Source organism: Gymnoscopelus microlampas, assembly GCF_963454915.1.
Source record: "Gymnoscopelus microlampas genome assembly, chromosome: 16".
Taxonomy (NCBI): domain Eukaryota; kingdom Metazoa; phylum Chordata; class Actinopteri; order Myctophiformes; family Myctophidae; genus Gymnoscopelus; species Gymnoscopelus microlampas.
Genome location: NC_139953.1, coordinates 32215288 through 32229273, shown reverse-complemented (window position 1 = coordinate 32229273; position 13986 = coordinate 32215288). Strand labels below are relative to the sequence as shown.

Genomic DNA, 13986 nt, shown 5'->3' with positions numbered 1-13986 from the left:
ACACTGCAACACCTGTAAGGAATCCTAAGCTAAAAATGGTTGACATTCCTGTTGCTTGACCACGGATCACAGAAGCGATGAATCATTTTTTAGCAGTACGTTTTGCGGACTCTATGAATACCTTGAGACATTGTCTTGCCCAATCGTGTGCCTTGGGCACAACAAGTTAAAAAACCACTGCTGTAGAAGATTTATTATGACTCATTCTGTTGAGTTTATCATCCAATCTGCAATATGATTCAATTCCCATTCGTCAGATCCTTATCAGCCACATGCTTCCTGCAGCTTTGATCTACCCCCTCCTTCCAATTCATAATCATAATTAAAAATATATATACAGAATAAATTAACAGAATGCTTCTGTGCAAACTCCGTGCACACCTCCTCAAAGCAGAATGTTCAGGAAATGGGGTGAAAGGCAGGGGAAAGGACCCCCCCCCCCCGCCCCCCCTTTCTTCCCTTTGATTTCTCTCCATCTTTTTGCCGTTCCCATCTGACACCCCGATAAATAAACATGAGAGTTGTGGTTGTTGTGGAGCTGTTGTATCGTCCCCCGGTACGTTTGGTGTTTGTGACATCTTTCCTAACGACCAGTCTCTGGATCAACGGCTTAATCGCCACTGACATGTCTTTGACGGCAGCGCTGGTGTTTCGCCCCCCCCCCCCCCCCCCCCGTCCCCCGTCGCCACATAGGTTTAGATTTAACCACTTAAACCCTCTGTTCTTTAGAGAAACGGACTTGATGCAACTGCACTTGGATTGCAAGCTTGGAACTGCACTTGGATTACAAGCTCACAACGTGTTGCAACACAACACGTTGTGAACTTGTAGATCTGCATTTTTAGGCTAATGTTCCCCCCCGGAATATGGATGCTGGGGTTCAAGTGGTTAACCCCCCACCCCCCCAAATTATGGTAAGTACTGTACTGTATGCAGAGTGGTCATGTTTCTGTTCATGTTCAGACACTTGCTTTGCCTGCTGCTCGGAATCCTCATCTGTCTCTTCCCCTTACATCTCATATTCATGATAAATATACGGGATAAATAAACATGAGATGCTTACATATGCACATGTCTCTGAAATGGCAGCTTTTCAGGAACTGGAGGGAAGAGAGAAGTGAATAGAAAAACAACCTCCCCATGGGTGGTGTCTTCTAGTTTCCTCTCTTCGTAGGGTCTTTTGGGAGCCACTTTTATCCAAAGTTAGCCTTTGGGTAACACGACAACATACGCGAAACGTCCCCGGGACGTGCACGGCCCCCCTGCCGACCCCCCCAATGAGCTAACACGTTGAAACAGAGCCCTGGGCCTGGCAAGAGTTTCTGCGGTGGCTCTGACTCATTAATGCTACAAAGGGAATAGAACCGCTAACCCTTGGCAGCAATGGTGGCGCGCCGCTTCTGCTCACGAGAGGCAACAGCGTAGTACGCCGTTTGTTGTACGCAGAACGTGGCCCTTCGCAGGCGCTTTGATTTGTGGATTGGCACTCTCTCTCTCTCTCTCTCTCTCTCTCTCTCTCTCTCTCTCTCTGCTCTCCCATCTTCTTATGTGGGGAATAATAAACAGATTCTGTTTACATATTCACACACGCTCACTCTTGATTCTGATATGGATATTCTTCGGATAATGAGCTCTTGGGGTTTACATCGTCGAATGCTTTCCACCGGCTCGTCGGCTGCTTTCGCTCTCCCTTCCTTCTCTCTTTCTCCCCTGTCCTTCTCTCCTTCCTTCTGTCACTCCTACTCCTTTTCTCTCCTCTCTCTCCTCTCTCTCTCTCTCTCTCTCTCTGTCTGTCTCTCCCTCCCTCCCTCTCTCGGAGATGACTTGAATATGTAAGGTATTGGATGTGAATGAATAAAGCATTCCATCTCAAACACAGTGGTGACACCTTATTAACCACATGTCAGCTACACATGACAGCTAGTGCACGCGCGTGCGCGCGCACACACACGCACACACAGACAGCGCACGCACAAATGACATGTAGAAAGCACACAAGCATAGACACACACAAACACATTAACACACATGCATGTTCAGTATAGCGCACCTATTTCTAAGCACGTGCAGATGTGTGTGCACACACACACAAACACACACACACACCCTCATTAGTTTAGTGTGTATGTTGAGCAAGCTGTATTTTATCAATCAGACACAGTCAACCTGCTTCCTGACACAAGGGACATGTCTAGAGATTTCGGGTCTCAGATTGGGCCATATTGGTCTCGCTCCACTGCATGTTTAAAATATGAATAATTTAATAAAAACAACCACAAAACGGTTGATTCAGGACCAAAAACATGGAGATTTTATAGGACTGTACCATTACCATGTACGCCATTCACTGCCATTATTGTTGAAATGGTGTGGAGAAACCCTCCATGGCACTTTAAAGTTGCTTGGTATAGGTAATTCAGCCTCTTGAAAGTGACTATGCCATCTATATTACTTAAATTACTGTTATTACGCATTGATATCATGCCAGGAAAAAGAGTTACTTCTAAGTGCTTCATTTCAACCTCATATTTTAACTTGAAGAGGGGTTTTAACGACAAAATGAGATTTAGCTATAAATTGTCAAAAATGTTCTGGACGATTCTGTAACGTTTATTGAATATGGACAAAACGTAAGCAAACACGATATCTAGACAATAAAGCCATTTTGAGAAAGAGGGTCGAGGGCTGATGGAAGACCTATTAGGTTGAAACGCGTCTGTTGTCTCTGTCCGTGAATAAAAATGCGTAAATGTGAAAAGGACATTCATTGTGTGCTGGCTATTTCCTTACTATATGTCATTGTGTTCGGGTAGCTCAGTCGGTAGAGCTCTCGGATTTGGACCACAAGGTCATGGGTTCGATCCAGGCCACCGGCAACGCAGCGTATGAGCAGCACGGCTTGGGTGCGGCAAGTCGTGCTGTAAGTACTGGGAACTGATGGTAGGTGTGGCGCTCCACCTCAGTAATCCACCCTCCCAGGGGTCTAGTGCATTTTAACGGGGATAGACTTCTGCGTTCTTGGATGATACCGACAATAAGTCTCTCCTACCTACTTACATGTACTAACACTGGTGTGGTCCTTTGGACACACCAGAGTCCAAAGGAGAAAATCTAACTTTTACAGAGAAGGTTATAGAAAACATTGAACAAGTCTATTTCTATTATATACTGTCTGAAGCAGATATGCCTCTAACCATATGCCTTTAAGCACTTAAACCCTATGTCTGCTCCTTTTTCCCTCTTTCCCAAAAATAGGCAATCTGTAAGTTATTTTCACTGAATGTTCGCCGAACAATGCTAGGGTTCATGTGATTATGGTCATAAAAAAGTAACGTAACGTAGAAAACAAATGAAATTAACAAAAACTCTTCTTACCTCTGACAATCAGACCGGCAAAGTTAGAAACGCCGGAGCCACGGTCTGATTGGGTGACACAGCGGTAGAGATCTTGGTCGTGATTGGTCACCTCTTTGAGGCGGAAGGAGGCAGCGAATCGCCTGTGGTTGATGTTTTTAGTTTGAGCCACTGGGATGTCTTCACCATTTCTCCTCTAGAAGACGGACAGACAGACAGATTAGACGATTGACAATGACCTAGATATACAACCCACCTGCTACACAATGTTAGCTGCAGGCGCCACCGGAGCAGGTGGGGGTTAACTATGATGCTCAAGGGCACGGGGTGGGTATTACACACACGCTTACTCAATGACAGCAGGTTTGAAGGTCATCACCACAATAGAGCTATAATGAAATCAGTGGCTATTAAACTCTTAATCAACTTAGCAGCCAGAAATGTATAGCCGGGAGACAGGTGTGTGTGTGTGTGTGTGTGTGTGTGTGTGTGTGTGTGTGTGTGTGTGTGTGTGTGTGTGTGTGTGTGTGTGTGTGTGTGTGTGTGTGTGTGTGTGTGTGTGTGTGCGTGCAAACCATTGTGTCTACATCAACCTGCTTGTGCAGTTGATTCTCAGATAACTGAATGTACAGTTACTGTGTCTCCAGCGGCTTATACAATGAAACATGCAGTTCAATCATGCAGTTCAATGGTGTCTATAGTAAAAATGTCTTGAGTTAATTTAACTGTCAGCGCACAAACATAACCAAATAGACCCATAAGGATCCATTTGGTTACATTTGAACACTCTCATAGTGAAATTAACACTCCACATTTTACAGTGTAGGTGTACTGTATATAACATTTGTGAATTCATGGTTTGGTGTCATTAGCTAATGATAACTCCAGTATGGAACTCTATGTGCATGTACATATGTGTGTGTGTGTGTGTGTGTGTGTGTGTGTGTGTGTGTGTGTGTGTGTGTGTGTGTGTGTGTGTGTGTGTGTGTGTGTGTGTGTGTGTGTGTGTGTGTGTGTGTGTGTGTGTGTGTACACAGCTGTACCTGTAGCCAGAGTTTATTATTGGAGGTGTCTCGTCCGGTGGCGATACACTGAAACGTGGCGTTCTGTCCGGCGTTCACCTCCACGTCACCCAAGCGCAGGAAATGAGGAGATTTATCTGCAGGAATTGAGGTCACAACCGTGGAGAAAATGAGTCATCTTGTGGGGAAAAGATGTCGTTTTCATATTATCATTGGGACTGTTGGGTTGCGGTTTGGTTTTTCTTTCATATGACCATGACAGAGGTCAAACTCACACAGGATAGGAGGTTAGAGGGGAGGTCACACTTTAGAATTATTGCCAACCATTACGCTATGGGTACAATGCTATGGTTACTGAAAGGTCATATTGATAACATTTTTATGTAAACAAATAAAAAGAAAATAATACATCCGCAGAGGTAAAAAAAAACTAATGTATATAACTTTTTCTCAAAAAAACTATTATGATTGTGAAATCATTTTAATGATTTTGGCGGCTTCAAAATAATTGTTTTGTTTACCACTGAAAGAGGTGTGTCTACAAGGTGGGGAGGCAGCAGCCACAATACAATGTTGTAAACGGCATGATTGCTGCCTTAACCATGTGAGTCAGGGAAATAAGCAACCTTATTAAACAGAGGTGTTGAGAGTGAGTGGCTGCATGTTTTTTTCCGCACCTTTAACTCCAAGTGTACAAATGTAACCAAATGGACCCTTACGGGTCCAGAAATTAAACGTGGTTTACTGTGTAGTACTGTTATCATCACTATGATTAATAATTGTTCAGCGTCCAGTGTGCATGCGGTGTAAATGCTCATAGTCACCCATTCACATTAAACTAGTGCTTATCAAATAAAATGAGCCTTTCAGGCTCTGAGGATGCCGTTTGACTTTGACATTTTCATTCTTGGGAGGTGATTGCAATCATAGATTGGCTATTAAATGGACGATGAAACTAAAATGAACGGCACACGCACAGAATAACACAAACATACACACACACGCACCCACACGCACGGTTGTGTGTCCAGAAATGCAGCTGTGAGGATGAATGGTCCTTCTGTGGTGTGTGACTGAGGACTAATTCCAGTCCACGTCGTATGCCCTACAGTGTATCCTTGTCCTGTGCTCTTACCCCTTCCTATTTAAAGATTTGGAGGTTTTTATTTGACATTTCCTCAGGATCGCAATTATTAGATTTGCCAAGAGACCTATCGTCATGTTGGGACAGAAACCTTGTATCTCTATATTTAATCTTTTTTGCCTGATTATGACATCCCCATAACGAGGTTGAAAGTGGTTAAGTGTTTGTGACTAAATAATAACTAAATTGGATCCATTGGAGCACAGGTTCTTTTTCCATTTCTTGAAAAGTAACGGTTTTGGACATCTGTCCAAGAGCGGCAATATATTTTGCCTCAATGAGATTAGTGCTCAATGAGGTCAAATGTGCAGTGCAAATGGACAATGCAAACATTATTATTATCATCTTTTATCACGATGGTTCTCAAAGTGTTGTCCGGGGACCCCCAGGGGTCTTTGGGAGGGTTCCAGGGGGTCCTCAGCAAAATGTGTTAAAGGACTTCACCCATTTTCAACCTATCTTCATATAATTGGTTCTCACTAATGCTCATGATAAAATCGTACTATTCTTTTCTACTCGGTCTGTGTCTCATAGGAGAGACCACTTCAGAGACCAGCCTACCAGTGACATCATCGTTAGGCAGGTATTAAGCCACGTGCCATGGCAGGTTGATAGTTCTACATTTGCAAGGTATTTTAATTGGAGGGATGCGGTAAATAAGGAAACACAGAAGGGAAGGAGAGAAGGGGACAGGAAGGTTAGCCACAATTAGAAATGGATCACAACCTTCGCCTCTGCTCTGACTCGCTTCTCGGTTGGAGACAAGACAACCACTGTTCTCTGTGTGTGTGTGTGTGTGTGTGTGTGTGTGTGTGTGTGTGTGTGTGTGTGTGTGTGTGTGTGCGCGCGCGCGCGCGCGCGCGCGTGCGCCTGTTCGTCCGTGTGTATCTGTGTGCACGTGCATCCGTGGGTGTGTATATATCTATAAAAGTGCTGAGCGGTCAGAATTGTCTCTCTCCATAATACCGTCTCATTTCTCGCTTCACTCTCTATCGCTCCCAGTCTCTCTTCCTCCAACTCTTCCTCTTCACCCGTCTGTCTCTCTCCTTGCAGTTGCCCCTCGTCCCCTCGCTCCTCTTCCCCCCTCTCTCCATCTCTCCCCACCCCCCCCCCACCCCGTGTCACCTTCCTACTAATCTAGCCGTTCAGCTGCAACAGAAGCCATCATAGGTGCAGTCTAATGAGTGGCCTGAGCTATCAGCGTCTAAGCAGCGGACTAGGACTAATTGCTGGCATGCTAATGACTTACCGCACGGGTAGCTGAGCACCTGAATGTCGTCGATGGCTATGAAGCCAGCCTTGCTGTCTGAGACTTCAGCCTCAAATATGACCTGAGGAGAGGACACACAGAGAGAGAGAGAAAGAGATAGAATGCATTATCAGCATTACTATTAGCATTAATATTCAAAAATATTATAAGTACACATTGATCTATTTATTTGTTTGATCCGAAAAGTACACAAATAATGTACTTTTAAAGTAATGTACTTTTAATTAAAGTAAAGGTCAGCGGAGTTGGAAGCAGGGGAGAAAAGCAGTCTGTCATAAGAGGCAAGCGGAGGTATTCCACATCCACAATCATGTCTGACCTTTCGTTAACCTAAATTTGGAACTGCTCAACTCAACATCTCTGCTGAGGCAACGGAAGGATTCTTACACTTAATTGATATGCTGCCGTGCGACACGTCGCGTGCAAAAGAACTGCAGATCTACAGTACAAGCTCACAACGCCTCACATCACTAAATCACTCTCGCTATCGGACTCTGTGACCTATGTACATCACTGCGGTTAGGAGAGGTAAAAATAAAAACAAATACAGTGTAAACACAGCACCATGTCTGCAACACAAACACAAACACAAACTAAACTATGTTGGTGTGAATGTCCTTGTTATGCCAGGACCTGTACATAAATCAAGATACCAGGACAAAAGGAGATGAAAAAGAGGTAGCTGGCAAGGGCTTTAGACCCAATTAAAAATGTAATCACCAACTTTTTTCATTCAGCTCAGAGTTACAGCTAACATTACTGAGCTCCACAATAAGGCTCACCATTCAGTGTGAACTGGGTAAACAAATGGAAATTAAATACATTACGAAGGACTTCGGGAAGGATATGCCATAATGATGAACACGTTGATATGAGTAAAGCAGGTTTGGGGATGGCCCATTCAATGAAAACTAGCTCAGTAGCCTTGCGGATACAGTAGCCTTGCGGAGACACTGGAAGGTCGGGGTTCAATTCCGGGCAGACCAATACCAAAGACTATAAAAGTGAGCCCAGCAAAGAGGTATTGGGTAAATGCCTCTCTACTTGGAACTCAGCATCAGGGGCTGGATTGGGGGCAAGTACCTGCGACATACTAGCGTCCTGTCCAGGGCGCGTGCTTGTACATCAAGCTGCCTCACGCTACAGAAACAGGAGATTGGTTCCAAAGGCTTTATTACTTACTATTCGCTGGACCCTTACAGCAGTCCAGATACTGTACTTCTGTGTGCAGCCCTAACTATACATTTATTTGTTAAAGCCACTAGGTTTGGGTTTAGGTTATTTTGTATCTAGTTGATTTTAACAGTTGAGACAACCTTGGACTGTATCAGCTGTGTGAGAGAGAGTCTGTTAACCCTGTTAAAAAAGGAACTGATGCTGAAAATGAAATGTGATGAGCACAGGGATGAAAAACAACGTTACGTGTGACACTTTCCCCCCCTACGTCAGAAGTGGGCCGGTGAAGGCATTAAACGCCAGGGCTGTTTTTTTTGTCCCAGTCAAGCAAGCCCTGGTGGTGAGGATAAATAATGGTCTTTTTCATTAGTTTTTAACCTTCATTTATTCACCCACACATTAAGACCTGGGAACTGCCTGGTACAGCCACAGTTTTAAACCTATACTGTTGGCCATGGAGCAGCTCCACTGGAGCAGTTGGGGGTTCAGTGCCTTGCTCAAGGGCACTTCATCCGTGTTGGGGGAGGGCATTGACACCCATGGGGATAATAAGGCAGAGTGGTTTTGCCTGAGCGTTTCATTCAAAACAAACCACTGAATGTACAATGATATGTACAAAATGTCAGATGTTAAGCATCTGTGCTTGACGTTAAGCATACTGATTGACTTTGCATATTTATATTTCGGAGACACACACAAATCCCCTAAAGTGGTTTAAAAAAAACACTATGCAGTAAAATCCTCGGGGTTACTTGAGATTAACCACGAACCCTAGCATCCCTATTCTGGGGTGAACGTTCAGTCAAAATAGCCGTTCTACAAGCTCACAACGTGTCGCACCACAGCACGTTGTGATTGACTATTTCAGCAAAGAGATTTGATGAAGACTAGAGGGAAAAAGAAGGGTGCCTAGTATAGAACCCTGGGGGTCAACTAAGTATACTGTAGGGTTCAAGTGGTGAACTCAGTCTTTTTGCCATTACTATATTGTGTTCAACCTTGTTTTTTTGTTTTGTTTAGTTTTTATCCTGAATTGGTCATATCACATAATAGTTGTCATTACAGCTACAAGCCCATTCCATCAAAACTTATCACATGGATTATGAATAAAGTGAATTAATCCTTATTGTCATTTCAACTCCTTCTGTCACTTCTCCTCCATTGTCCCCCATTCTTTGTTTCCCCTCCATCATCGTGTCTCCGCCCCCCCCCAACCTCTCCTCTCCTTTCTGTCTGTCTGTTTTCTGACAGTGTTTACTCAGCGAGGAGGACCGTAATGAAGGAGAGGAGAGGATGGTGTAAGAGATGAGAGAGAGAGGACAGATGGGGGGAGAGAGAGAGAAAGAGAGAGAGAGAGAGGAAGCGTTGTTGTCATTCATCACCTGTAAAAAGGAAACCTGCCGTGAACTGTTTACCCTTAGCTTATCATCATCCCTCGCTTGTCATACGCTCTCTCTCTCTCGCCTCCTCTCCTACCAATCTATCTTGTCTCTTTCTCCTATCATCTTTCACTCTGAGCTCACAGCCAAGCAGGGAGGCATCAGTTGACTTTTAATACCTTCATCTATCTATCTGTCTTTCAGTCGGTCGGTCTGTCTGTCTGTCTGTCTGCCTGCCTGCCTTGTCTGTCTGTCCGGCCTGCCCTGCCTGCTATCTATCTGTGTGTCTGTCGACCACTACAGCTACTGTATGTGCTACTTGATTTCCATCTCCCCTTAAAAAGCGTGAGTGCTTGATGTGCCTGTGTGTGTGTGTGGTTGGGGTGTGTGTGTGTGTATGTGTGTGTGTGTGTGTGTGTGTGTGTGTGTGTGTGTGTGTGTGTGTGTGTGTGTGTGTGTGTGTGTGTGTGTGTGTGTGTGTGTGTGTGTGTGTGTCAGTCACAGCAGATGTAAAAACCCTCACATACTCTTTTGAGGTCAATTTCCTAAGCCACATCTGAGTCTACGTCCCTATGTCTCTCTGCCAGGACCTGGGGTCCTGGGAGGAATGGAACCGGCCCCATGAATGCCTTATGTTCCGTCTACTTGAATTTCTTTTTGTTTTTGAACAGCTGTTTGTTGTTTTCCTACCCAGTTCAGTCATTGCCAATTCCCCCCATGTGTACCGTGGTCCCTGTCAACCTGCTGTCAGCCCCCACTGTTGTCCCGTGGTGGGTGTAGTAGACGACCCACTCTCTCCTCTGATGCACACGGAGTCACCAGCCGCTTCTTTTCACCTGACTGAGGAGGAGTTTCACCGGAAGGACTGGACCACATTAACCCATTATTAAGACTGGGAACGCATCTGTGTCATTTTAGATTTCTTGGGCTATTCAAAAATAGCAGATATACAAGCTCATTGTGCGGCACTGCTATGAGCTTGTAGTTCTGCTCTTTTTGTAAAATCGTCAACATTTTTGCAAATCTTACGATTAACGAATATATATCGTTTTAGAACATTTGTAAAATATTGTGTTCCAGGGAACATGAGCTTGTATATCTGCTTTTTTTTTTTAATAGCCAAAGAAATCTTAAAATGACACAGATGGGTTCCCGGTCTTAATGGGTTAAAAGGTAGGGTAAGTGATATGTTTTGGTTAAAACAAAACGTATTGTTTTGTTTAAAACGGTTATGGCGCTATATTCTGATAGTCATCATTGTTATAGAGTGTTTGTTCAGTAACAGGAGTCTCCCCGTCTCTCCAGCCCTTTAAAAAGTATACATTTTCAGGTGAGTTTCCAATTTCAGCCAATCAGCCATTTCAGCCAATCAGAGAGTGCTTCAATTTTATGCACGTTCCATGGTTCCAATTGTGTCTGTTCATTTCTTTCGTCACTTCCTATGTCACTTGTTTAATCTGTATCCTGTGTGAGTTCTCTCACTAATAAAATTGGTATCCTGACCTGAAAATGCATTTTCTGTTTACTAAAGAGCTGGAGAGACAGGGAGATTCCAGTTACTGAACAAACACTCTATAGCAATGAGTACTATCAGAATATAGAGCTATCTAACATGTATTTTAACAACAAAAATATAACTTGCTCTACCTTTAACCCTGTAGATTGGCAAAAATAGCAACGAATCGCGATGTGACACGCTGTGAGCTTGTTGATTGGCTATTTCCCCTATTTGTCACATGACAAATGATATAGGGCTTAAGTGGAGGTTCACGCTACCTCTCCCAGATGCCCTCCCCACTGAGCGGGCGCCCTGACCAATCAGTGGGAGTCAAGGGCTCAACCCCCTACCGGCTTCCCACCCGCGAACGCCAACTGTGCCAACTGTGTGCAGTGGAGTGCCTGGCCAAGCTGGAGACACCGTAGCCAGAAAGCAAACCTGCCTGAGCCTCTGCGCCAGCGGTTGGTTAAGTATACCTTATATGCTATACCATTAAATACAGGACCATACGCATTCACATGGATTAGAGAAAAATAAACTATCACGACTCACTGGACATTTTTGTACGGCTACCAGGTGAGGAAATCACAGATTGGAGGCTGTAACCTTTGCTTTCATGAAATATCCGAGACCAACAGGGTTTTATGGAAGATGCTTCTGAACATGTTGCTAGTTTGACCACATAAAATGCTCTAATCTTAAGATAATAACCGAAAATAGCCTATTTACAGGGCTTGTAGATAGGCTATTTTCGCTGTGCAACATGGTTCCATAGTAGAAATGCTGACTTTAATCCACGTATTCAGTGGGCGATGGCTCTGCAGTCAAACGTTCTTGAGTGGACTGCCGAGGTTGAAGGATGGATGCAGTCCAGCTGTTACTGTGCGTTGGGAGTGATCTGGAAAATGCTGATCACTGATGAGTTGTAAAAAAATACATTAAAAAAAAGGCCAAACAGACCAACAGACCGTGAGCTGATAAATTGAGCCCGTGGTGACATTAATGAGTGACCAAATAGGTATTGAGATTGAAAATGAGTGATTCACTGGGCTGCGGTCAGGCTGAGGTCAAGGCACTTACCCAACACATAAAGGACCTTGACAAGTTTATAGTCAAAGGAAAAAGTGTCACTTTTATGAGGTTTTCCCCCTGATGCCGGCAGTAGCAGTATGGGTGCATCAGTTAATCTAACTAATCGATGTAATTGATTAAAAAAGTCTATATATAGTTTTAAGAAACCCCTAAAATAAGAGATTTTCACGCATTTTCAAATATACCAAAAATAGCAGATCTACAAGCTTACAATGTGTCGCATCGGCGACACATAAGCATTGAGCTTATAGATAGGCTATTTTCAGTATTTTTTGCATGTCACCGTTGTATGACAAGATTCAGCCTACTTGATTTAGTGGATTATAAAAATAATGTTTACATATATAAATAAAAAAATACAAAATAATTTAAACAAATGTGCCTCTCAATTGTTCGATTAATCAAGAGAGAAAATAATGGCTAGTTGTGACACGTTGTGAACTTGTAGATTGGCTATTTTCACTCCTTCTGTGCGACACTCTTGTATGACAAAAAAAGCAAAAGGTAAGGTTTGTGCCGACAGCAACAATATTGTGCGTGAGCCTTTTAAACGTGGTGTACCCATGTGTACACACAGTCTCTTCTCATCACGACGCCACCTGAAGTGCCAACACGGAAAACACGTCGGGACATGAAATAATAGCTTCATTACTTTACTTCATATCTAAATAACCCGTCCCCGCAGCTTGAGACACTAACGGCAGCCCCAGCCAATCAGGACGATTATATCCAATTAAAAACGTGTTGACACACGAGTTTAATTCTGGCTAGATCTCCTCCTTGGTCCCCCAAGGGGCATTGAGCTTAAAGGATGCTTTCAGTCTTCCTGCGCCGTGCTAAATATACATCTCTGGGCTGTGTGCGTGTGTGTGTGTGTGTGTGTGTGTGTGTGTGTGTGTGTGTGTGTGTGTGTGTGTGTGTGTGTGTGTGTGTGTGTGTGTGTGTGTGTGTGTGTGTGTGTGTGTGTGTGTGTGTGTGTGTGTGTGTGTGTGTGTGTGTGCGCGTGCGCGTGAGGGAGTGAATGTGCCACTACATTCAGTTGATAACCTCACCCACAACGCACACATCTGTCAACACAGACAGACAACCCCTCCCGCACTGTACACACACACACACACACACACACACACACATCATGTTAATGAGCGGTGTACTGTCAAAACTAGAAAGACCAGATGACTGACTGTGATCCCCGCAGTGACACTCCAACAGATGAACGACAACACACACACACACACACACACACACACACACACACACACACACACACACACACACACACACACACACACACACACCAGACAGAGGCAGGGCAGCGAAATATAGACAGAGGGAGATAGAGGGAGATAGAGAGAGGGAGAGAGAGGGAGGGAGGGAGAGAGAGACAGAGAGAAAGATTGTTTTTGCTCAGAGCTATACTTCATTCTTCCTTGTACTTACTATGAAATATTAACACATAATTTCCCTGAATTTTACAAATTATGTCCAACTTCATAACCCTTCCTTCCCCCGTGTGTGTGTGTGTGTGTGTGTGTGTGTGTGTGTGTGTGTGTGTGTGTGTGTGTGTGTGTGTGTGTGTGTGCGCGCGTGCGCGCGTGAGTGCGTGTGTTTGCGTGCGCGTGTGCGTGTGTGCGTGTGTGCGTGCGTGCCACACATATAATGTGTACGTGGCCTCTTACACATGTTGAAACTGTTAGTCAAAGATCTAGACTGCTGCAGCTGTTTGCCATTTGATTGCCTGGGACTGAGTTATTGCCTAATTATGTTGCAATACTGTTACCATTCATTCTCTTAAAGTTGTTTGTCAACATTTGCTTTAGCAACAGGGTGTGAAGAATTCCGTTCAAGTGAGGCTCATTTGGGTTTGACAGAGACAGGCTAGACAAGAGAGGAGGAGGAATCTTGGGACTCAAGATTGAAATCAGTTTTCTTTTGCAATTTTCGGTGGAAGAATGAAAACGATGTATGACATAATGCAACAGCAATGAGCATAACAGGAACCAGAACCATGATAGGCAAATATGAGAAGATTAGCATGAATTAACCTGCAC

General features: G+C 44.1%; 1 protein-coding gene across 2 annotated transcripts in view; it reads right to left on the bottom strand.

Moving 5' to 3' along the window:
- Nucleotides 1-13986, bottom strand: part of ptprk (protein tyrosine phosphatase receptor type K) — a 135705-nt gene that overhangs the window by 58838 nt on the left and 62881 nt on the right. For both annotated transcript variants that reach the window (XM_084082702.1, XM_084082701.1), the window contains exons 5-7: nt 6770-6851; nt 4398-4513; nt 3376-3550 (exon numbers count right to left, since the gene is read on the bottom strand). In XM_084082702.1, coding sequence (XP_083938828.1) covers nt 3376-3550; nt 4398-4513; nt 6770-6851 — 373 coding nt within the window. The remainder of the gene's footprint in view (nt 1-3375; nt 3551-4397; nt 4514-6769; nt 6852-13986) is intronic.